At 35.5% G+C, this 27,446-nt stretch overlaps 1 protein-coding gene across 1 annotated transcript in view; it reads right to left on the reverse strand.

Moving 5' to 3' along the window:
- Window positions 1-6,916: 6,916 nt before the first annotated feature.
- The window catches only part of LOC118737751, a gene marked incomplete in the record, with an annotated part of 20,946 nt that continues 416 nt past the window's right edge, over window positions 6,917-27,446 (reverse strand). The window contains 3 exon segments of the mRNA XM_036468483.1: window positions 6,917-9,233; window positions 9,295-9,894; window positions 27,112-27,446. Coding sequence (XP_036324376.1) covers window positions 7,138-9,233; window positions 9,295-9,894; window positions 27,112-27,403 — 2,988 coding nt within the window.

A 27,446-nucleotide genomic window follows, 5' to 3' on the forward strand; every position in this document is an offset into this window, starting at 1 on the left:
TTTCGGCAACTACTCCCTCCATTAAAATTTATTTTACATCATTTTATCATAAAACGATATCCCGGCCTTATCGTGATCAAACCATTCACGCTTTTCCGCCATTTAACGCACGAACAATAGCATTTCACTTTCAATTGGAGAGTAATAAAGGCTTTTGTTGTGGTTTTTGGCTGCAAATGACTCGATTCAAGTCAGCGACAGTTTGTTTGGCGTAATGACATTTAATCGTCAGCAGCGGGTCGCAGTTTTCCCCCCCGCGTAATTAGCAGTCAGAGAGAAATGCAGTCAAAGCTACCAGTATGTACAATTGTATATACATATGTATAAATGTATACCCATCATGTGCATACATATTTTACTGCGTAATCAACTGTGAGTGAAAAGATCGCCGATGACGGATCAGCGATCTGCGATCTGCGATCACTGTGACTGCAACGGTCATTTCAACGACAGACATTTTTTACGCTTGACGATTGTTAAAATTTGTTTGCAGCTTCAGTCATCCATTGCAGTCAATTGAACATGGAAATCGCCTTAATGGGTGATGATTACTCAATGTTCCAAATGGCTGGCACAATGCCACACACTTAAGTGCATGCTTGTGTGCTTAACTAAAATGTCTATGTACACTACACAACTGACGAATGTTAGATGGCGACATAAATAGTTTTCGTAACTAAATAACAATGTATGTATGTATGTACTTGCATTTGACGTATTTTCATACGAATGTGTTTTTGATGAGTGCATAAGGGTGCATTGACAGGCAAACGGACAGCACAGACAGATTGACTGCAAAGCAGTTAAACACTTAACCACCACTTTTAATACATACATTTGTACATACTGAAATATTGCACATTAAACAAACAAGCTTCATTACTTATCCCTCAGAATTGCATAGTGTTTGAGTAAATGTAATTTTTCGAATATCATTTCCATCAATTTAATCGATATTTGGATGTGAATGATTGCTAATGGAAAAAAATTAGTGACTATTCAAAGAATGGGTGCATATTGTGCAGTTAAAAATATCCCAGTAAACATATAAAGATATGCTTACCTATTCAATTGAGAAGCGTCTAAAAGTATGTATGTATGTAAATATGTACCTAACTATCTGAATATACGAGATGTAGCTATTGAATAACGAGACTGGCCACCGATCGGCAGCTCTTAAGCCTGAAGCCTTCTCTTGTTTATGTAAAGTTATTTGCGACAACCAAGAATATCATTTAGTCTGCTCCAATAGCAGTCCGGTTTACAGGATTTGGTCAGAACTTACAGGAAGTCGTTCCTACTGACATAAAACCTGTAAGTGGGAACACTTTAGAGAGAGTAACTGAGCAACTGTTCCTAGTCCGAAGTTACAGGATTTAGTCCGAAGTTTTTTTTCCTGTAAGTTCATGAAAAGTGTCAAACGATCAGCTGATTTGCATGTGCAAACAAAAACCGCAAGCGGTGAAAGCAAAGAACCTTATATTTGTAAAAAAAAAAATGGAAGTAAACAACGAAATGTTTGAATATGTATAGATTTTAATAATTATTTAGTGATATTTCAGCCAAATCAGTGTTGTACCAATGACATGTAAACACTCATGAAGTGCTTATTTATAGCAAAATTGTTTGATTTTACATATTTGTACGTAAACGATGGATTCTATTGCATTTGCAATTATAGCACCGGAATAAGAGCGCGCAATGGGAATGATTTCACAAAGATTTGCGGAACTGTCGGGCATAGTAACCACAACCCAGAACTCCTCCTATGCCTGGAGAACTGGTTCTCAGTACAGTTAATGCAATAACAGCTTCTTCCAAGCCATTGAAAACATGCAATTTGTTAGGTCCACGACCTGCTGAGGGGCTTCCGCATGTCAAAGCTATACAACATTTCTATCATCTCTTTCAATATTTTTGGGCAGAAACCAAATCGAAATTTTCAAAAAAAAAGTGCACAGTGCAAATAATAATAAATTCCTTATTAATAAGCTTTTTTGAATAAAAGTTTAAAAATTCAACAAACTTTTGTACAAATTTCGAACTGTTTAAAAATTCTAAAAAAATGTATGGAAATGTTTAGCCATTTGAAACTTGTACTGCATTCTACTAGAATTCAATGGGCTACAAAACTGCATATCAGGAATTTAATTAAAAACCTCGAAATTTTACCGAAAATTTGTTGATTTTTTTTTTATTGCATAAATTTTTAAGGCAGTGTCACTCGATTGGTACATTTTTATATTGGGCATTTGAAAATTTTTTTTAGTCATAAGATTGGTACAATACAGCGATGTTTTATTGAAAAATACCAACAAATTAATTTTCGTAATTGGGATAGAGAAAAATACTTTGGGTGCTCACACAATTGGGATACGATTTGCACCAAATTTTGGCATGTGACAGTGCCTTTAAACTTGTATTTATACGGATGTTTTTAAAGAATAAACTATAAAAAAAAACTAACCAAAATTAAATAACAGCAAAAATAATATTTTAAAACTTGTGAAAATTTGGTGCGGCTATAATTTGATCGACTACTGTACATAAGTTTATTATGATTACTCGGTCGTGCTATCATAGTAGCACAATAAAACTAAACGCATTTTAAAATTTTCAGGCAATAGCCTCATGCGATTATCGATTATATTTTTTGTTGTTTGTGTGAAATATTTTATTTTTATCAATATTTTTCTTTTAATCAAAATATGTTGAAATAAAAGTGAAACTAAAAAAAAATGTTTGCCCGAACACCCGGACTTATTTTCCGGGTAGCAATGTACAAGGAATTAATTTGAAATAACTATCGTTGTAGCAAATTTTGTACAATACAAAAAATGTAAAATAGCACTAAAGGTTCAGAAATGTAGGCATTTGCTAATTGTATTAGGTATATAAGGTAAATACAAATAAAAATCATTGTTTAGAACTGGTTTGTTGATTCCGGGCACGAAAAGTATTTTTTTTTTGTGTTTATTTACGCTCTGGGCCCTATTGGCACGGGTTGACACATTTTTGACACTTGTGAGAGAGTAACTTATTTTTACGCTCTAATTACCGAAACAGCCCGGAAAGCGTGTGGAACAAACCTAATATTTACCTGGTATTTTTTTTATATGTATGTATATTTACTGGTTTGCCTTCAGGGAGTTCATTTTTACTTGAATCGCTATTTTAAATTACTCTCTTTTTTCAAATAGGTGGTCCCCAATACGGAACGAAGGGCCCCTAATAGCAAGAAAAACCAATAATGTCGCCATTAGGTTACCTCAATAAACAAGTTGTATAGAGATATTAAACAATTTTTTTCCGTTATTATCTTAACTAAATGATATGCATATTTTCCTCCAACAGGGGGGCCAATTTCAAGTTGTTACTTATAGAAAGGTAATGGAATTCCTGCTGCTTGAGAATAATTAACTATGAGTAGTTTCTTTCCATCTTGGTTGTTTAATCTGCACCTTTGTTCCTTGGAATGTCTCTGCGAGCCAAGACCAAACTACTCAGAATACGTTTACATGATAAGGTACACTCAGAAAAAATGAGCTAAATATATTTCTCTCAACACTTCACTTGGTAACTGTAAACAAATTAGGTAGCTACAACAAAATTATGAGTTGACTGAAACATATTTAGTTGACGTAATTAAACTCTTTTCTCGGTGTTGACGACGGTTGAGATATCATGAAAGTCCGTTGGAGCGAATATATGTATATAACTGCCTACCATGCCTTGAATCCAGATATGTACTCTGGATATTCGTGGATTACTTGTTGTCAAAACTAAATTGAGTAGTAGATTGAGGTAATCAAAGACCATATGGAAGCACGTTCAGCATACTTTCACCGCCGGATCTGAGGTTCTTCTGTGGAAATGCTACACTTAATGTGGTCAGAAATTTCTCAGAAAAATTTACTGTAAGAAGATTCAGAGCACTTTAGTAGCTGCCACATGGACGTGGTTTTACTAGTATTTCGTGGCAGTTATAAATCAGTGACTATTAAGAAGGTAATATTTTGGTCGTACATCCGCTGGGGCATTTAGTGAACGATTTTTATTATTTACGCAAACAGTTTGCGATGTTCCGGTTCCTATTAACCTAAGATATCTTCTAACCTCGATAGTATGCATAAGTTCCAAGAGTATCTTAGTTCAATAGAGTGCCTTCTACCTTCTTGTTGGAAGGGTGGTTCACGTATGGACAATAGGAGTTACATTTAATATCAAGAACCGAAAGCAAGCGTTATTTTACTTTCTTCTGGTACACACAAACATATCGACCAAGACACAGTGGAACAGTAATAATGCAGATTCCAAACAACAATCTGGGACGCGCCGACGGACAATGGGGTCGCTTCATACAAGTTGAGGCTGCAGGGTTGTTGCGAATATTTTTCAGAAATAAAAGTCCTTTCCGCATAATAAACAAACCGCCTGTCCAAATTAAACAAATTTGCTATCATATGAAAGAGGACTGAAATAGCTGTTAAACAGAAATAGCGAACGACCTCTACTTATATGTTTTTATAATTTAATACTAAAGAAATGCATATACCTGACACAAGATTTGTTTTATGGTAATTAATTAAAAGTTTTTATTGAAATATTTTTCAATATGTGGCTTTCTTTGTTTAGACATTTCAGTTTTAAAGCTATTTAAACCCTCTTTCATTTGATACCAAACTTGTTAAATTGGGATGAGCGGTTTGTTTATTATCCGGAAAGAACCTTTATTTCGGAATAATATTCACAACAACCCTACTCAAAAGTCCGTAACCGGTATTTTCCCATAAAAATGCGGTGAACACATTAAAAAGGAAAATATCATATCATTTTTATAAATTTTTTCCATTGCTTTGTGTACTAACACTGTTCAATAACCTTTTTTTTTTTGAAATTGAAAAATATGTATTTAGTGAAAAAGAATAAAAACAGATCATCCGCGTGCACCACTCTTTCCATTTATTCACTTACTTCATGTTATTAAGACTGAAAAATAAAATAATGTACATTATAATGATGATAACGGGCCATAAAGATTACTTCAAATAGAACCAGTGAGAAAACGGTGCAATGCATGATAAAAATTTAATGAAATGAAAGAAAATTAGTTTCCTACAAGTTATTCCTTGTATCTCAAAAACCAATGAAATTATGTAAAAGTTGTGAAACAATCAACACACATTGTTTATTCAACAACTTCCTTCTAAACTAATAGTAACCTTATATATTATAATACACCCTTTAATAACGGGGCATCGAAAAAAATTGTATGACTGAAAAGTTAACTTTGAGTTGTTGTACGCAGGAACTGGTAGTAGTTATGAACACAAGATTTGTACTCTGTTATTACTCTCGCCCTCTATGAAGCGGCCCCATTGTGCGACGGTACACCGGCTGAACAGTTGAAAACTGGCAGCAAATACCCTTGATAAGAAAATCGCTAAAACCACATTTCTAACGACTTTAGAACCGCTTTTGATAGTAAGAATAGAAGCAAAACAACCTTTAGCTCCATCCCAATTGATAAGGACCCCTCAGAGGCTTTCGAGACCAAACCAAGTTTTAGACGAGGCGAATCATTTTCGCTTTGAGGAGCTGCGGGACCAACCTCTGCCGCAAGCGAAACTTCACTCTCAGCACGCGGCATTTTTCGCTATAACTTAACTTTGTAATAAATACCATTCGTAGTTGTATCAGAAAGGAGTGTACTCCTTGTCTTGGGGCAACCACATTAACCTATCATGCATTAATTGCTCAAATGGAGAAAAGGGCTCCCAAGTATTTTGAAATCGGGAGATTTCCACCATAGTATTTCTGTGGAAATGTATCTGTTTTTACCTGTGAAAGTGCTGTTGTTTTAGCTAGTCAAACCAATCGAAAACGAAATACTATGTTAAAAGTATTTTTGTGTTTTTATAGTCCCATTTATTTATAAAAAAAACTAGCTACATGCATTGCAATAGCTTAACTGGAATTTATAACCTAAGATTGACTTACAGAAAACTCACGTTATTGTATAAATTAATGCAATAATGTTCGTGGATGTGGGGTTCACTGCGATCATGCGTACTTATACTAGTAGCTTAATAGTAGCTTTTGCAACCGAGTAGCAGAAGAACACCACTAGGCCAGACTAAGAAATACAAGCAAAGCGCCAAAAAACACAAACTCGGCTATTTATCCGAGTTGAGGCAGGTTTTCGATTGAAAAGTAAACGGCCGAAAGCGTAGTATTTGAAAGCGAAAAACAGTACTATTGAGCGTGAGGGCTAGTAAAGGAAATTTTCACCGAGTTGGGCGTTCTTTCGGTACTCAGTTGCAAGCGAATTAGGCTAGTGTTATCGAAGATTATTTAAAGTTAAATGTTCGGTCTTTAGTTCCATAGATTTTCACCATTATATAGAACCATTCCACTTAAGATGGCTTAAGTAATTTAAAAACAAAATATAACTTAGTATCTAAATAAGTATATGCAACAAAACGAATGCTGAAAACATATGATTCATGGTGCAAAAATATGGCAGAATAATCGTTATGTTATTCGTATAACTTATACAATATAATATTGCTATTAAAATTAAAGATTACAGTCTGTGTTTCGATTTGATACGAACTAAGTATGTAAATAAACTAAGCACTTTCCCCGATGCGCAAAGTGCATGCACTCATAAGTATGTCAAAGAACATAAAAAAACACGGTTACTCGGTTTTCGCTACCACTCCGTTTTCTATGTTATTTGAGTATGTGCATTAGGGTGGTCCAAAAACAGTAAAGTCGGAAATGTTATGCTCTCACCCCCTAGGATTGTTCTATATCAAAAAAAAGTATACCCCAATTTTTTTATTTTAAAATCAAAAAATATTTAGGGGTCGCTCAAAGCGCTAAAAGTTTTCCATGTAATTTTATATGGGGAAAAAACATCTTTTCGTAGAAATCAATATTTCACATGCAGTTTTGGACCACCCTAATGTGCATACATATGTAAGCATAACTGACTATGGGTGTATGAGTGTGTGTGCAAAATGTAAACATACTATCGTATGTATGTCTATATCTATTTACAGTATGTGCCGCGCTCTTGAGTGCAAATTAACTACATATGTATGTATGTATGTACTACTTGAAATGTTCCTCCTACAAACACTCCTCCATCTCCTCGCATGCAACCGTTACTATCGATGATTTGGGCAACTCCACTTCCAGCAGTCGCGTACATGTGCCAGCTTCTTCGTCCTCCTCGTCGAGATTATCCTTGCCACAACGTTGTTCCTGCATCTCAATATCTAATGTACCATGCTGACGTTGGAACGAAATGAGGAAGCCTACCACCGATGCAAGCACAAACATGAACGCAAATATGGAGCAAACCACAATGATTAGACCGGAGCGCGTGAAGAGCGTAGAGGGTATCACTTCACTAACGCTACGCGCTGGCAGCGGCTTACCAATGATGCCACCACTCTCTGCAGCCGAATGATCATTGAACATCTGATCGGCGTCTTGTGGTGGAAAAGAGTCGAACATCACTGCGGCAAGGGTGGCGTCCACAGTTTTAAACAGCATCGGATGATGTTTGTTAATGGAGCGTGAACCTTTCGTTGAGGCGGTGACATCACCCTGTGCAGCGCTAACACCCACCAAAATCGGCACTATATTTGGGTCGTCGGTACTGTTGCTTTCATCTTCGAATGCTTCGAACTCTTTTGCTGCGGTAGTAGCTTGTGACTCAGTTGACGTTTGGGTAGCGGTTCCTTGAGTTTCGGACTTGGGGTTGGGTGTTGTGCTAAAAAGTGAAATGTGTAATTGCTCCAACTGTGCTGTTGTTGTCGAGGCAAGGCTTTTCGACTCTACGCTGCTGTCCTCTGTCACTGGCTCTTGAACTGTGAGTTCACTTGCAACAGCATGCGTCTGAGCTGTGATTGATTGGACCTCATGGTGATCAAGCTCATTGCTGGCTTGGATAAGGTATTGGTTTTCCTTAAGATCATCTGCTTTCTCCTCAAATTGTGCATGAAGCTCATTAGTTGTTGTTGCATCGGTATTGTCATCAATCTTTTGCTGCGCTGGGTCGCTAAGTTCATTTTGTGCTGAGTCAATTTTATATTCAGCTTCGCTGGGTTTGTCATTTTCGGAGTTGATTTCTACGTCACGTATTTCATTATTCACTAGGGGCTCGTAGAGGGCTTCTTTTTCCATTTTAAGTTCCAATTGAGTCGCAGTTTCTTTGTTGGTGCTCTCCTCGCTTTGTATGCCTTGTAATTTTTCAATACCATCACCTTCTACAAGCGGATTTAAAGTCGTTCCAGCGGTTTTCTCTTCAACATAGTTTTCGTTTGCCTCCGCTTGTTCCTGCTCTATGTCTGCTGTGATGGTGGCTTTTTCCTGTACCTCGATATGTAGGGGTTCAATTCGATCTACCTCTAATTCTACACCTGGCTTTTTGATCACAATATGCGCACTCTTTACAGCTTCGGGCTCAACAGTTGTGTCGGTTTGCTCGTTAAGCAAAGACTGGCTCTCCTCGAAGTGTATAAGTTCTTCCAGTGGAGCATTTTCTAATGCTTCGACGGGTTCGGTAGCCGTAAGGTTCTCATTCAAAACTATAGATAGCGATGGTGTATCTCCTTCAACTGGCGTAATCTCTGTTGCGATGTGTTCCTCTTCGGTTTCAACATCAGCGATGCCTTTTTGAGTTGTCTTAAGGCTTTCTTTCAAGTCATCTGATAATTTGCTGATATTGATTTCAGCATTGTCCCTCTTTTCAGTTTCGACATAAATACTTTCCTGACTTTCACTAGAATTATCTGCCTTATCGTTATTCTCTTGAGAATTGTCAAGCTTTTGGTGCGATTGGACACCGTCTTCAGTTATTTCGTTAGAGTCATGTGTGTAGAGCTTTGCCTCACACGTAGGATCCAGCGTAATGGATGTGGTGTTTTTAACTTCTCCAAGTAGTCTATCATGATTTTCGTTTTTCTCTCGTTCAATATTTTGCATTTCACCATCTTCGTTGATCTCATTTTCTGCAACAGCATTTTCGTTTAAAATTTCGAAATTTTCGTTTGCATTTACATTCAGATTTCTGTCATCTCTTTGGCTGCCCGTAAGATTCTGTTCTGTCGTTGGCCGGCCTTCGGCTTGTGCGGGAAAGAATATTGAAAGATCTGTTTCTGCGGACGAAGAATATCCAGCTGAAGTACTATCTGTAGCCACTGTAGTAGTGGATGTCACTGAAATACAGTTATTGGGTTAATAACTAAAGTAAATTTATAAAGGAATATTATAACTTACATTCTGTTACTACATCAGCAGCATCACTCTGTTCGGCATTGTCGTGATGCTTTGCATTTTGTTCAGCCGAGAGCTCTTCACTGTGTTTTTGCAGCTCCTCTAGAGCGGCAGCCTGTTGAAGATGTTCAGCCACAGCAGATCCAATATCGTGTTCAAACTCAATTTCATTTTTAACTGAATTACGTATGGTCTCCTCGAGATTTCCGGTAAGTAAGGTTTCAGTATATTCGAATTTTGGATTGATTAACTCTGGTGTGTCCCTAACTTCTGTAGTCGTGCCCTCATTGACAGTTTGCGAGATTTCATTATTAATTTCTTGTGGCGCGTTTAATGATATCGTTGAATTGGAGTGATTCGTACTGGTGACGTTGAATGAAATTGCTTCCGTTTCATTCACAATAGCGATTTCCGCATTCGTTGCTTCTTGGCTCTGGTCGCTTTCATTTTCACGTATGGTGACAGTGGTTTGGATATTGGCTAATTGTGGGGTAATAACAGTGGTGAATTCAACTTCGTCGACTGCGTGCGGTGATGGAATGGTGGTGGTGGCATTTGTATCTACTGGAACTGCCTCGACTGAAGCAGCTGACAGGAATGGCACTGCAAGGTTAAAAAAACATAGAAAATTATATGTTTAGTGAATTGCTATGAAAATTGCTGTTAAAATGTAAGCTAAGCCGTTGAAACTGTTAGTAAACTGTTAGGCACCGTAATCTACATAAATACAGTGGGCGTCCATTATAACGAATCTTATGTTGTGCGCCTAATTCGTAAAATGTTCGTTAAACAAAGCCAATTTTAACAGGAATCACATTACTTTTTTGGGTTAAATTAAAAAAAAAAAACAAAAAAAAAAACATATTGTTAGCTTCACAAAACAAATAATTTTTGATTACACACGCAGAATTTTTATATATTCGGTTGTAATTTTCATATGTGGGGTTCATAACGATGCAAAGTGGGCCAGACCATTGAAAAGGTGGCCAAAATTGTTGCCTGACTATTTAAAGAAAAAAATATTTTATGGTATAGCTTATTATGCAAGGTATCAAAATCCGTGTTATATATGTATATCGAAAAGTAGCAGATGTCAAAAAATTATAAAAAATTCGGGAAGACACGTAGTCTGCATTTTTTGAAATTTTAACAGCCTTAAACGTATTAAAAATTCAATGGATTTGTTCTATTTTCTCCCAATTCGCCTTGGTATTTTTAATAGACAGAATAGCCAAGTTACGTAGCCTGTCTTGTCTTATAGAGTTCCTCAAATAGGTTTTTATTAATTTTATTTTTGAAAATGATCGTTCAGCACTAGCAATACATGTTTCAGGAAAGCAGAGGACGACATAAAATAAAGAATGTATATGTATATGGGCATTTCCAACGGTCGCAAACCGTACGTTCGTTCGCTTTTCAAGTTCAAAAAACAAAGAAAACATAAATTGTTACTATCTTTTTGTATTTCAATAGAATTTTGCTGGGTTATGTTAGCAACAAATACGAATAATGGAAGTTGCTTTTGGTTGCAAATTGAAAAATGTAAGAATCTGCGAAATGGAACAGAATATTCTAAAGCGTTTAATTTTATATCAAAGCGAAATAATGTAAATAATTTTGCGTTGAAATATTTCTATTAGTTTTTTTTTATATATAAGCTTAAGTATGCCTTTAATGAAAATGAAATGGTATTAGAAATTTGGTCCGATGTTTGTAAGTACCAGAAGAAAAAGATATAGACCTACATAAATATTTGCCAAAATGGTCGAACCGTAGAGCTGAGTCTATTTAGCCAAGTCCATCTGTCTGTCTGTTTGAACGCAATTTAGTTCCCCAGTTTTCGAGATATCCAACTAAAATTTCGATTTGTCGGAACAATCAAAATCGGACCACTATCAGGCAGGTTCTGCAAATCACTTCCGAGTGAATTTCAACAAAAGTCACTTTGAATTCAAATGAAATGGGATTGAAATTCACACGGAAGTGAATTGCAGGACCTGCCTGTATAACTTATAGCTCCCATAGAACAGATTATCCATTTTAGTTCTCGGTCCTGGTTGACCATTCTGGGGGTATGCTCATATGGTCTTGAGTTGTGTCTCACTTTAACTGATTTTAAGTACTAAAAAAGTTACTTAGTTTTGTTAAAAACTGTTAGGTTATTTCCGAGCTCGCGGTCTCTTGGGCCGCGGCCTTCTCGGAGGCAGTAGAGGTATAATCAGCTCAGAAAGCCTGATTTTGTTCATCAAACTTTTGAAATGGTTTAGCAATAAGCTGGCACAGAAATTTAAGAAATTATTTTTCACCCAAAATGGGCCTCCGTTGCATTTCCGAGAACCCTTTGACTACTATTACATACATACATATTTATGTACATATGTGCATTGCATGAAGATCACAACCTCTAATATTCTATTTACTATTCACCTTTAAGCACTAGCATTCATAGAGAAAAAATGTTTACATATGCACGTGTGTAAGTTGTTCATCATTATAACAACACTGACAGTCGCCAACTTAAGTAAATACCATATATTTACATGTGAATGAACTACATAATAAGTCTAAAAATACAAAGGAATTATGACTTGTTTCCTTACGCCCTCAAAATTGTTTACTCAATGTCTAAACAGAAGATCGTGTTACGTTACGATGCCCCCCCTTTTTCACATTTAGAATTGCATTAAAGAGGTCTCAAAAGTGTTGGGCACAGTGGTAATAAAAATAATAAACAAAAAAAAACAATATTATTTAAATTATTTTTGTAAATGAGAAAGAAGGTGTAATAGTAAAACAATGGCACCTATGGTGATGGAAGCTTAAAATCTAAAGATCCTCAGATCACTAAAATGAAGTAGCGCAAGGACCAAGGCCTTCATTTCCGCTTGGCTATTCGAGTAGACACAATACATGACGGAGTGAAGCAGTTGTGCAGCCAATCAACTACCTCCTTAATGCCATCCACCTCTGCCCAAAAACGCTTCAGTGATCTGGAAATCTAAATGTATGGTTCATAAAGCGTTTCCGATTAACGAAAGGCTAAATCGACTCTTCCAAAGATCAGTGTCTTCTTCCAAATTCCTCTCCTCGTCCACTGATATTTTGGGGGATGAAATGGATTGAGAAGAATGTAATTGGCATGAATATAGCCACGTAGTGTTATCAGCGATTAAGTTAAAACTGGATCAGGCCAATTCTGAATACTCTCAAGGAGTTTGTTCTCCGGAAATTTTGTTTCTCCCGAGAAAGAAGTCCTCCAAATCCTTAACTCCTAGAGAGTAGCATTTTCCCTGGAAATTTGGGAGAAGGAAATCCGAACTTCAAAAGAGCTGTTCGACAGTTTTTTGACAGCTCAACTCCGCCATTTAAAAGAAAAAATCATTCGGGAATTTTTATTCATGATAGTAGGAAAGGGAGAGATAGAAACCTCCCACGTGGTTTCTGTTCAAAATGGGGCTATATGTATTATAAATGTGTCCAGGTCATCACTCAGTTAAGAACTAGTTAAGCTGCAGCAACCTTAACTACGATGTCGACGGCCGTTATGTTACGCCTGACGTTCAAGGAACGGATTAAGAATGGTTCTAAGCACCCCACCAATTCTAATGAAGGTGTTACGATGTCCACTGCTGCTTTCTGGCTATTAAATACCCTGTTAAAAGTTATTGGCTTCATTATGATTTCGTAGAGTAAGAAAATTACCTTAGAGGAGGTGCTCCGTGTCTTACCAATTTTCCCCTACAGCAGTATATCTTCTTTGCTCCTTCTTCAATGTTAGGCTTCCACGACAGCTTCCTACCTACAGTCAACAAAATACTATGTAGAAAAGCGCAGGGGTGAACATCCCTAGTCGAGGAAAGAGCCGCGTGAGGTATCTTAAATATACCTACTACAAATGAAGAAAATGAGTTACGTTTAACAAGAATTTACAGCAAGTTCTCTTTCACAACCATTTAACCATCAGGTGCAAGTAACGATAGATGAGACCATAAGCGATGTCTTGGTGTTAGTTTACATGGAGAAAGTTAACACCCTTACAATCTACAATAAGTAGCACTCATCTACAATGTTTTATGCGCAACAAGGAAATAGAGGTAGCGGACAGATTGGCGAGGCAAGAGGAGGCGAAACCCCAAATATGGTCCAAGCCCTACCTGGCAATAGGTTCATATACCACAGCGTTCCAAAAAAAAAGGGTGGGAGACGCTACCATTTTCATTATAAGTGGCATAGTGGTGGCCGAACAAATTATCACTGCACCATATTTTGACAAGTTTCAACAGATTGTTTTTTTATTATTTAATTTTGATAACTTTATAAAAACATAGTTCATTATTCAACAAAACCCATGTACGAGCTTTTTCATTTAGATCTCCTATAAAAATTCTGTGTGCAGTTTTGCTTCCCATTGAATTCTAGTAGAATAAAGTACAAGTTTTAAATAGCTAAAAGTTACCGTTGATTTCAACCACTGCTCCACATGTAGGGAAAATTTCCTACATGTAGGGAGTTTTGGCTCTAAAAATGCGTGCGTAGGGAAAAAGGGCAGATTTTTTATATATGTATATATTAAAATGTAGGGCATTTTTAAAATGTGAATAAATATATGCATGATAGGGTCGTTTTGCAAGTAGAATGTGTTAAATGCGTCTCATACAGATGTTCAGAATTTATTTTTAAAGTTATGGTGGCTAGAAACGTATATCAATAATAATAATAATAGATTGGCGCCTACACATATGTATGTTAGTTTTTGGCCGAGCTTCTTCTCCGGTTTGTAGCGTGCGTCTTGCTGTTTTCACATAACCCAGACCACAGCGGCCGCCAAGGTATGTATATTACCATCATTAAAATATCCGCATTTATGCTTTTTGCTTTTGATGTTTTTTCATAAACAAATAAATTTGTTTTCTTTAAATACTAATAAACACACACTGTGATTTATTTAAATAAAAAATTTATGTATGTGTTATATTAAAATAATAATATATGCATATTAAAAACCGCCTCATGTAAATGTGCTTTAATTTTTGAAATTTTTTAACGCTGCTGGAACAAATGTTCTGTAAGGAATTTTGTAGAGAATTTTTTGTTTGGGCGTAGGGAAGGTAGAGATTTTTTTGGTGAACACAACAACAAGCAAGTTTGTTGAAGTACTTTTAAATATTGCCTAAAGTTGGAAACTTGGATTTATACAGGTTTTGTTAAATAATGAACTACAGTTTTATATAAAAATAACCAAAATTGAATAACAAAAACAAAAAAATGTCAAAACTTGTCAAAATATGGTGCCGCTATAATTTCTTCGACCACTGTAGGTGTAACTTAATATAATACATAAATCGATTTCTATCATAATTCCCATATTTAGAGACCTATACTTAAAAATAGCGAAACTTTTTCGTACAAATTTTAGCGCTTTAATCCCTCTCATTGTGGGCCATTTTGACCAGTATTTGAAGAAGTTAATTCAACATAGCAGCTGAGGGTTCAAAAGTTTTTAAAAAGCGTTACCAAAAGATTTGTATAAAGCAACCGCGAACCACCATTAATTCTACGTGTATTTTTGTAGTGACAATTTCTTAACTAAATATGAGGCTTCTGAGCCGAGGCTTGGACTTGGTATACATAGGTAAAAATTGCATTCTTATTCTAAAGATATGTATTTCATTCGCATTTACCCACTGTGTTCAGTTGCAATGAACCCATTCTCCAAGGTATTTTCTATTTGTTATCACTGTCGATAACTACATCCATATGCATACATATGTATGTACACACGTACATATACATAAATATGTTTGTAGACACAAAATGCACACATTTATCAGTATGCAGTCATATTTACATAACTGGAACAGAAGTCAACAAATTATTTCAATATATGCACGCTGCATGCAACAAAAATGATAGGCGACTTGCTGACGACCACGATAACCACAAACCAAAAATCATTCTAATTTGGACATTAAAATGGAAATCAGGCTGGAAGCATACGGTAAGCAGATAGCGGCATTGCAATAACAACAGTATTAGCATTTGTCAAAAAAGAAAGAAAAAAAAGAAAGAATTAAAAGCAAAAATAATCTGTATCAGCACTGTTTTGGGTCATAAAAGTTCGTTTAAGCATAATTTATTATGCATTCCCGATATCTTAAATTATCACACAATAAAAGTGGGGACGGCCAGCGACAGATTGCCGAGCAGCAGCAGTTTAAAAAAAGATGCAAATGCAGCATGAAAGCATATAGCAAATGTATGTATGTACTTATGCACAGTTGTATGCTTATTTACCATAGTTGCCAACTTGGTGCTTTAAGCACTAGATTTAGTGCTTTTTGAAAACTAAAACGCCAAAAAAAATTATTTAGTGCCTAGTGCCTTTTTTAGTGCTTTTTTTCTGAACTAAAATTCCTCCGAGATAGGTAAAACCTGAAATATTTAAAGCTGTGGCAGCACTGAATTTACAAGAATCTACAAATTTAAATGCTCTAAAATATAACCAAGATTGATAAAAAGCTGAAGTTACAAATCCATCTTTTTGAATTCTATTCGCGTAAGTTAAGTATTTCTCTTTGCAAATTTTGATGTTTTTACCACCTGAATAAAAAACATCGTTTCTTGGTGCTGAATCCAAATCTGGCCGCACAATTGCTTAGCACTAGAATTTTGAGATATCCTAACCCCAAAGTGCCAAAAACACGGTTTTTGGCGATATTTGAGGTCATATTATGAAAACATCACATTTTTTGCTCATTTCTACTTATGGCATCATTTTCATTTGTTGCGATTCGATTTTTCTTTCTCGAGATATACCAGTTTTAATGCGCAGTACTTCGATATTACGTCGTACGTATGAGTCATCATAGCATGTGTAGAGGCTATTCAATCGTTATGAGCGAAAAATTTTGTGTATTGATTTATGTATGTATTCTTGTAAATATTCTTAATTTTTTGCTTTTGTTAAATACAAACTGTTATGAAAAAAGCATCTTTTTATTCAAAAAAATTTGGTGCTTTTAGTGTGATAAAACGCTTTTTTTACAAGTTTTTGGTGTTTTTTGATAATTAAAAGATGGCAACACTGTTATTTACATATACATATACAAATGCATATAGCTATGTAGTTTTGTGTGTTCGACATGCTCCCATGGGGCACCTTCTGATCGCATGCCGTTGCCAAAGGCTATACATATGTATGTATGTACGCTTAAATAAGCGTGGCGTGTCAAGAATTTCTCAAATGACGAAATTCAAAGAGAAAGAACTAGCATTTCATCATTCTTTTATACCGGCACACATAAGTCTATACATAAAGACACATAAATTTTTCATCACATGGAGAAAGAAGAAAGCCATTCCAACATTCGACCAAATCAATGTGCTGAGCAGACCCATCTGTTGTTGCACACAGACGCTGCATAGTCTCTACATACATACATATGTATGTAGAATAGTAAAATAGCCTCCACAAGCCATCAAAATAGCCAAGAATGCAAGCTGACAGTCGTGGAATTTGGTGTTAGCGGCAAGTTCATTTCGGAAAATGTGTTTGAAATGTTTTACGAGGATTTTCCTCGCCGCTGAAGCAGTAAATTGAAAAAAATGTGGTGCTGTCCAAATCTCTTTTCGTTCTTTTTGATATGGGAATTTGAAAGGGAAGCATCCAAAAAATAGAAAAGGATTATAAACAGTGGCTGGTGATGAGCTTTTCCCACGCTTCCATTTATTTCTTTGTTTACTACTTAGTTATCGTTATCAAGTTCATTGCAATTGTTTTCTTTTTTATTTATTATTTAATGCTACTCAAATACTTTATGACCCCAACTGCTGTCAATGGAGCTGTTATGGGGTACAAATGCACATACATATGATGTATATGGGGTGTTCCATACCAAAACGGACGGGGTTTACACTTCGTGTGTTTGATTTATTTAAAATTTTTAGGGTTGATGAATAAACATAAGTAATAAATAAATATGAAATTTGAGCTTGATTAATACATTTTTATATATAGTTTGCAGCACAAAATCAAAAACAAATCGATTTAAAAGTTTTGCAAATATTTCGAGCACGGGGCAAGGAAAAAATTTGAAAAAAATCACAAATACACACATCAAAATTCTCTATGAAAAGAAATATTTAAAAAATTTTTTTCTTCAAAAATTTTCCACATACAAATTTTTTAATAAAAAAAGGTTCTGAAAATATGTCATCTCAAAAAAAAATCACAGTGCTCTGAGTATTGCGCTATATTTAAGTATATTATAATGGGGTGCACTCTACAATAATTTGAGTTATGATTTTTTTTTTTTACACCGAAGTTAAGTACAATTAGTACATTACAAAATTAAACCTTTTCTTGATTTTTTTAGAATTTTTTGAGTATGTATGTAGTTTTGTAGCTCATTAAATTTTAGTATAACAAAGTGCAAGTTTTAACCGATTGCAAAACTGGAGTAAATTTTTTTTTTTGATTTTCTTTGAAAACGGTTTTGCTCATTTTCTTCCATAAGAAAAAAGTGCAAAAAGCCGTCAGCATAAAAAATATTAAAAATCAACGCAATTTTGCAATAGCTTAAAACTTGCATTTTACTTTTTGCACTTTATTATATTAAAATTTAATGAGCTACAAAACTCAGTACTCAAAAAAATACTAAAAAAAAATAAAAAAATTTTTAAATTTGTAATGTACTCATTTTACTGAACTTCGGTGTAAAAAAAAAATCATAACTCAATTTATTGTAGAGTGCACCCCATAATACTATAGCTACTTAAATATTGCGCAATTCCCAGAGCTGGCATTGTGATTTTTTTCATATTTTTTTTTGAGATGGCATACTTTAAAAAACCAATTGTTTTTATCAAAAAATTTGTATGTAAAAAATTTTTCAAGAAAAAAAATGTGAACCCACTTCGTTTTGGTATGGAACACCCCATATATGTACGAGTAAATATGTTTCTACATTAAGGTGGCCCACGTCTTATAAAAAATTATCGGTAATTTTTGCCACTGGTTGAAAGTACTATAAGGTAGTTACGATATGCTGTCAGTTACGTAGACGATCTGGTGATTATTGTAACGGAGAGGTTAGAAATGCCGCTTTGGTCTGGTATAAGTTGAATATTGGTTCGGTCAACCTTTGGGAGACAGTGCTTGGATTTTCCGCCGAAGTAAAATATGTATCTTAAAATTACCTTCGATAAGAGACTAACAGCCGGTTTCAACAGCAGTTTAGGTGAGAAATGATTTTATTCTTTCTGCTAGTTCTAACATTAAATTCAAATAAAAAAATAATAATTTTTAAGTTTAGAAATAAGCGGGTTTTCCAACTCCATGCTAAAGAGGAATCTGTTTTAGAAGGAAATTCCAGGTCGCAGAATAAGTGGTCTGTTAAAACGGATCACTTCACTTGATTCCATTTACAGATGTCGTTTTATATGGAACTGACACCAAACTTTTCAATGTAATGGACATTTGACCCACATATACTAGCAGTTTTAACACAGTGTTTGGCGGAGCTTCTCCTCCAATTTGCCTTGTGCGTCTTGATGTTGTCCTCCGACCGGCGATTGTATTTTTATGAGAATCGGTTTCTCATGACTGAATACACTCGGAGGGCTGTCAGGAAAAGGTTTTTGTTTAGTTAAGTATAATTTTAATGGTTTATGTATCTTATTTTATTTGAAATGAACCGTTTTTTGTTATCTAGGTTTAATAAAATTAAAAAACTTAACTTTTTTTAACTCTCTTCATTTTTGAGGGTTACAGATTTTTGGTCGTAAATACATAAAAAATCAGACAACACTGATCAGCAGACAAAATGGATTTTCCCATTGGCGAAAGCTATACCCCGACAAATTTGGTGTTTTGTTAGGTGAACGGCAACTTTTCTGGTGAGTTACCCTAATATACATATGTACAAACATAAATACATATAGTTACAGAATGCTTATTCATATTATATCAAGTTTGTGCGTAGAATTCTTATCGGCTGTCATTCATTTACTTTCTGTTTATGTCTAGAAATATAATCATTAATTTGTATTTATCTGCTTGACTTCAGTAGTAACAGTATGCCCATTTATATAGTAAATACAATACAGCAATATATATGTATGTATATATGTAGTTGTACTCTTAATCGCCTACATTCTGCGGGAGTTCGCTACGGAGCATTCATTACGAAGAACTTAACGATAACTCCGACTTCCTTGTATAAATCTTCCTGTTTTTTTTTTCTTCAATTCCATGAAACTCTACTTTCTTATTTATGCATTTCACATTATCTACGCTATTGACTACATAAATTCTTGTAAAAAAATAAAAAAAAAATTACCGATTGCCGCTTACAAAGCTAGTACACGCATAATTTTTAACAAAATGACTTATGGGAAACACATTTACTTAGTCCGCCGTTTTGTGGCTACATGCAAGGCGGAAGATCTGGGTAGACGCATGCGTTGTTGTTGTGCGTGAACGTAACGATCATTCATTTCCTATATGTTTTCCTCCACATACTATCGTAGTACATGCACGCATATGAACCGGGGAAAATGTAATTAAATTTGTATGTTCCGCAGGCATCTTCAACATTGAATTTCAAAATTCATTTAGCACGTGGCCACGTTTTGCGTGCCCGTGACATTTCGCCTCGTAATGCTCACATGAAAAACAACGCCTTGAATGATGCGAGGTGATAATGAAAGAAACGAATTAATATTAATACTCCGTATGGGAAAAAGAGTAAAATTATGTTAACATGCTAAAGTGGCGTAGGAAATCGGTAACCGTTATTGTACCGCAAAGAGCCACTGTCAATTTGGGGCATGTCTGCAGCACCAATTTATTGAATTGCCTATGAGCATACGAATGCGGAAAATGTTCGTAAATAATATTTCCATATGTATATGAATTTTATATGTAGGTATATATTTACATATATGTATGTCCCCTTGTGATCAGCTGATTAAGCTAAGTAATACTTTGACCAGTTAATTTTTTTTTACAAAAGGTCTAGCTCATTATAATTCATCGCCATAAAAATTGACATTTCAAACTTTGTACAAAAACCATAAAAAAAATCAACCAACTTTACCAATGACACCAAAAAATTTCAAACTTTTTATTCAGAATTGCTAGAAATTTTTTTTCGCGTTAATTTTTAATATGTTTTTCTGCAGACGATGCTATTTGGAAGAAAATCACAATACTTTCAGCTGAAAAAAATAATTAAAAATCAACAAGATTTGTTCTCGTCTTAAAACTCGCACTCAAATTTTATGTGCTATAAAGTTGCTTACCTAAAATTTTTCTAAAAATTCTGGCCAAAAAGTTCAAACTTCTGGGTATAATTGGTAAAGTCTGTTGAATTTTTATAATATTTGTACAGAGTTTGAAATTTCGATTTATAATGAGGCAATATTCGAAAAGTAAAATTCGAATAGTGGTATTCGAATAATCGTTCACCGTCGAATAATCTGCTGGCTGTCGAATATTCGAATGACCGCTGGTGTTGATTATTCGAATATTTGCAGTACATGAATTTATTTGTAGTTCATATTATTATGTCACTGGTCGGATCCACCTTCATTTGTAACATTTGATTGAAAATCGAACATACGATTGCCAATTGATCGTTCGAATATTCGAACTATTCAAATAATTTCAATGAACATATGTGTGGGAAGATGTGGATGTGTTTTTTTGAGATAAAATCCTTCTACATTAAAATTTTTGCGAACATTCCACATTAAAAGCTTACAAATACAATATTTTATTACTTTGGGAAGGTTTCATTGCAGGGACTGAACATAACAGTTTTTGATGAAAACTATCATGGAAAAATTCGCTATGAAGGAAATGTTCTAGAACTAAGTGATACATGCCACCGAGACTCAAATTTGAAAATAAATTTCTTTTGCTATTTTTATGCAAAATTAACAAAAGCAATTACTTTTAATTTTTATATTATAAAACCAAATTAACAATTATTATTGATTTTTAAGTATATTACATATATGTCTTAGATAACAGATATTGAAAACTCTTATATATATAATCTGTCGGTGACATTTGCTTTTAAAAGTCATCAATATAAATCAGTCACCGTCTTTTATTTTTTAAAACATTCGTATAAAAGTCATTAATATTCTTTGCAGTTAAGAAGGTGTTGGTAAAGAAAAGTTTACTATGACACAAATGACTTTTATAAGTATGATTTAAAATATGAGGGTCAGTGACTGATTCTTATTTATGACTTTTATAAATAAAGGTCTTTGATAACTGTTATCTGAGACATATAAATTAAAAATCGAAAATAACTGTTGTTTGCAATTATTTAGAGAAAAATCAAAAATAATTATTGTTTTGGATTTATAAAATAAAAGTCAGAAATAACGGTTATTTTAGGAGTAATTAAATAAAAGTCAAAAACCAATTGTTAAAGAGCCATTTTTTTAATAAAAATTGTAGCTGTTACGGTCCCTGTTTTTTATTTTTTATTTCCATAAAGCCAATGAAAAAATTTCCTACTGACTACTTAAAACGTGGATTTACAATCGAAGCAGATTATGAAAAAATTAACAAAAACCGATTTACAAATAGAAAAATAACAAAATACTATAATGTATCAAAATTCAGAATATATCAAGGAAAGAAAAGAATAGTTGGGTAATGAGAAACCAAGACAGACGGAATTCAATGTCCTTGCATAATTAGTTCTGATTTTAGCTGGATAGAAGGGATTGAAATTACGCAGAGTTCTCATTGATACAAGAAAATTAGGCTTTGCCGATCTAAACACCTACGAAACCAAGAAGTTTATTCCTTTAGATATGTAGGATAGGTTGATATCTTGCAAGTCTGTATATCTGGACACCCCTGTTTTTAGCCAGTCCAATGAATTTTGATTATCACAAGCGGGCAACCTAACCTCATGGCGTCGGATTCATCCAAATAACCTCCTGCCTTCGCCAATTCATTAGCTCTCTCATATAATTCATTTAACTTATTGAATAACTTGAATATAACTTTTTAAACAAGTCGCAACTCTCTTCACATAATTTTTTTATTAGTTAATTCAATTAGTCATTTCAAATAGGCGGCAGCCCTCTTCAAAAGTATTTTGAAGCTGAAACCTTGATAATTCTCCTTCATTTAACATTGCAATACAAAATTTTAAAACTGATGAATTAAGTTGAATTTGAATTTTTAAATATCTGGCAACCCTGCTAAATATAGTTCAGAAATAAAGATTTTTCAAGCCCTCCTTCGAGTGATACCCATATATCAATAATTCATTTAACTTATTAAATAATTTAAATTTAACCCTTTAAACAGGTGGCAACTCTCTTCCAAAACCTCAGAAATCTTCTTAATGTTCAAATTCAAGCTTACTTGGCACTCTTTTGTTTGCCATGTATATTGGGATATTTTATATAACTTGTGTATAAGTTAACTAAATTCGATATCAGACCAGCTCACGTAAATCTTGAAGTTTTTAAGAAACATTTTGGCGTAAGTTTTAGAATACAATAAACTTAATAATTTTGGTGGAAAACTCGCAACTTTTTTGATTCTGACACCCTAATATACACACATACATACACCAAGTGTTACCATTAATATTCGAAGCTTCATAATGCCGACGAGCTTTTGCTAATCAAAATACTATTAATTAAGTAGCTAACCTATAATTAAAAATGTATAAACATTTAGTAGTCGGCTATTATCAATCGTTTACCTAAATTTTTGATAGCTTATTTGACTTTTAGTAAGCAGTAGAAGTGCGATAGCCATCTGCCATTTTAAAACTTTATTTATTGCAAATTAACTAAGTACATACTAAACGAGTAATTAAATAGCAATTTTTGTGCATCGACAAGATAGATTAATCTTAAATTTACTACAAAAAAGTAAGGACATACCTGCATATACAAATATGTATTCCGTTGTGTGAAAGAAAAATCAGTTTAGTAGAAATGAGATCAACTTCTTTGGAATTTACTCTCTGAGAGCACTCTTCAACAATATACATATATGTATATGCAGGCAATGAGACCACATCTTCCGCAGTCGGAGAAGAAGTCGAATTTCAGCGAGCACAAAAGAACGCCAGTTACGACAAAAAGTATCACGCCGTTGAAGAGCAAAAAGATTCAGCTTGCAGGGTTACACTGCAATCGAGCGCAACCAGAGCTACGTATATACGTATGTGAAATCGATACAGAGGGCCAAATGTTGAAGCGAGACATGTTTTCCGAAAAATTAGGATAGTGGGCGAAAAACACGTGAGTGCGAAAAGTCTGAAACGCTGGCCGGCAGGAACAATGCCCGAAGCTATTAAAAAAGTTAGGCAACTTACCGTTGCTCTCAAGTTTAGGTCCAATTCCTGTGAGAACAATCAGGATGATCTGGTGAGTGATGGCCAGAACGCGCTTAAATTATGGAGGGAAAATTGTCAACCCTATTAAATGATAAAAGCACTGAAATAAGGAAAGAAGTTGATCCCGAGCTTCAAACTAAGACGGACTGGCATTTGAACTATCAAATTATGCATGCCTGACGACTTAAGTATAATCAGCTCAATTCACCAGTAAGGCAACCCCGCCATATGCGCCAACTAATGTGGGACCAGCCTTTTGAGCACCGCTTTGAGATTTTATCGAGCTTATTGTGTGTACAACACTAAAGCCCACCGTCAACGATCCGAAAGGACCTTATAAGTGTGGCTTTAGAACCGGTAATCCAAAATAAACCGTAATCACCGTGCGTCAAATATTGATGGGACACGTGAGAAGAAACTCACCATCTCCACTATTTTAAGACGCCTACGATAGCAACAAAAAAGTTGCATATTCGCCGCGATATCTTAAACAGCTTGGTATTCCCGCAATCCTAATACGGCTGTGCAAAATGTTGAACAATACCATCATTGGGAATATCATCTTCGGGTCGTTCGATACCAGACGATGTTTCAGACAGGACGACTTCCTATCGTGTAACTTCCTTAATTTACGCCCGTTACTGTTACTGTTGAGAGTTACAATTTCGAAAAATTGCTAGAACTTCGTTTATTTGAGAACCAGCAACAAGCCAAACCCTTGAGGAAATTAAAATCTCAAGATATTGATGCATAAAGACTTGTTTGTGAGCTATGTATTTAGTTCTGTCGCTATTGTTGCGAAAATTTTGTCTGAGTGACAACTGACAGCACCCTTGTCTGACAGACGATAGGGGTTCATCCCGTTTTATCGAACTGCTGTGTGGTAGGCAGCGTTGCCATTTTAGCCGTTTTCCGGCTAGATTTAGCCGGTTTTGATAGCAACTAGCCGGAGAAAATTCGATCTAGCCGGCAGCCGATTTGTTAGCCGGTTTGTAAAAAAAGTTAGCCGTTTTTAGCCGATTTTACTATTTGCCTAATTTTCAGGTGCAAAAAGTAAACAAGTTGTTCGAAAGCAATAATGCAGAGCCAATGAAGATTTTTAATGAACTCAATGTTTTACTTTCGCATCTATGCTCCCTAGTGGTTATTAGCGCGGACACATTTGATCCTATATGCTCCCCGTTGGAACCATACCTTGCTCCATTTCCTCAGTTTTATCACAGTTTTGAAGAGTATTTAAAAACAAAAGTAAGCACAAATGCTTTTGACCACGAAGCCGAGAAAATAATTCGAGATTATTATCACTTTAATAAAGGAATTACGCCAACGCCTCCCTACAAATATTGCGACACTAAAAAAAATTGACTTTTTTCGGTTGGAAATGCATTAAGAGTAATTAAACCAAAAGTATTTGTTCAACTACAGCAACAAAAACACAAATATAATGCCGACGAAATAACATCCATAGAGATGCAATGGCAACGGTTAACGTTACATACCTGGAGTAATTTAGACTCAACTGTAAAATTTTGGGCCGAAGTTTATCAATTTCGAAATGCCCTAGGAGAAAACCCTCTTGCGTCAGCAACCTAGTTTTTAGTTTTCTTGTTTTGCCTATAAGTAATGCAGAAGTAGAGCGAATATTTAGTTCAATGAATATAATAAAAACTAAGCAAAGAAATCCAATGCGCGTTAAAACGTTAAACGCTATTTTATATGTAAGATACGGTTTAAAACGTGAAGAAAAATGCTGCCATAATTTTACTGTAGATGACGATCTCTTAAAATTAATGAATTCAGGTGATATGTGAATAGTGATGAATGTGATTCATTTGATGATGAGGAATATACACTCGATATAAATTAATGGTGTTAACTAGACTTTCGTTTCTTGCGATTTATTTAAATAAAGCATGTGAATTTTCACTAAAACATTTTAGCCGTTTTTAGCCGCTTTTTTTTGCCAATCTAGCCGGTCGGCCCAAAAAGTTCTGGCAACACTGGTGGTAGGCATGAGACCACCATACCGGCTAACAGGGATACGTCACAAGGGGCGTATAATAACCGCTACTTTGGTGGCTAGTGGTTAGCAGGATACTGAAGAAAATGGAGGGAGGACCTTCGGAACTTTTACTGCATTTACTAATGATATTTCTTTCCTAGTAAGCGGAACGAATCTGTCTACACTCAGCTCACTTATAAGCCAAGCACTATGGGTGACACATCTCTGTGAAACTAAAATTGGGCTTAGTGTCAACGTAGAAAAGTCAGATCTAGTACTCTTCCACAGTAAATACAACGTTACGAAGTTGTCTAAGTCTTAGCTGGATGGGGTGACCCTCCAGGTGAAGAAAAGCACCAAGTACCAGGAAATAATACTTGATAGTAAGATGTCATAGCACCTCATTGTGGACCTGGGGTTTGTCACCTTCTCTTTCTCACTGGATCTTCACGGCAATAGTCAGGCCGATACTGCTCGATGAGGTATTGTTTTGGTAGACAGCAGTGGAGAAGAAAACATTTCTTCAGATAATAGAAAGTCTATCTGGGCTATCAAAGATTGGCATGACAGGGGTATTTAGGACTACGCCAACGGCAGCACTTTATACCTTGTAAGATGGAGAAGGGCGTAGGGGCGTCGATGGTAACGAGTAGGCCGAAAGGCTTGTCAAAGAGGGTACTTTGGCGGAAACCATGCCATAAGTGGAGGTGATTAAACACGAACTCGACCAGTCCATGCCCCGGAAGGCGTGGAACCAAACGCAAGGTTGCAAGGTGTCCGGCTTTATGTGCAAAGCGTATATTTCATGAAGCTCACTAAGTTTCTCCCTTCTTTCAAGAAGGAGGACGCTAGGCTACTGATGGGTACTCTAACGGGACATTCGCCTGCTGGCATCTCACGCCTTCAAACTAGTTTTGACCACTGACAACCTCTGTAGAAGATGCACAACGAAAGACAAGACAGTGGAGCATATCCTCTGCGAGTGTCCTGCCCTTAGCAGACACAGACTGCGGGTTAGTCTGCTGGGAGTAGGTTTTGATGACTTTCAATTTAAATTTTTCGAACTGTCAGAGAAAATCAGATCTAAGTGAAACGTAGGTCAATTACGCACGCTACTTTGGAAATTGGTTATTAACAGTCAACAAAGAGTGGCAGACAGCTTATTGAAATATTTAAGTGGCCCACGCGAAGTTGCAAAAATGATAGGACAGGAGGTAGAGCAGCAAGGCGAGCGACCAGTTAGCAGTCCAAGCTGATCGAGATGAATTTGCAAATGGAAGTGAAGCACCAAACACCAGCAGTGTTGTTGATGCGACTAGCATGTTTAGAGATGTCTACGTTAATGCTGCAAATGCCTGTAGCAATTTTATTGGCATGTACATACTTGGTACTATCGTTGATGGAGTGGATGACTACTTACTAACAACTTACCTACTATCCACAGAACAACCATCAAGACATACAGTTGCCAACCTTCGCGATTGCTGCTTTTGAATCTGGAGCCGGTGGTGTCATAGCGACAACAGGTTAACCTGTTGCAACGTCTTTCTTTGTGGCAGCTGCAATTATCGTTGGTGCCATTCATGTCTTCGCTTGTATTGTGGTGGCTGCGAAGCCACCATGATGTTTTGCTGTCGAGGTTTGTATAAAACTTGTTGTCGCAGCTGAATTTCTTAGTTTGTTTCTGGTGGCTTAACTTTGTTGTTTTGTTAGCTCTCGTCATTATTGCCGGTAGTTGATTGGTTTGTGTTATTTATTTATTTTTT

The sequence above is a fragment of the Rhagoletis pomonella genome, unplaced genomic scaffold (genome assembly GCF_013731165.1).
Source record: "Rhagoletis pomonella isolate Grant_MI unplaced genomic scaffold, Rhpom_1.0 Rhpom_scaffold_00004, whole genome shotgun sequence".
In the NCBI taxonomy this organism is placed as follows: domain Eukaryota; kingdom Metazoa; phylum Arthropoda; class Insecta; order Diptera; family Tephritidae; genus Rhagoletis; species Rhagoletis pomonella.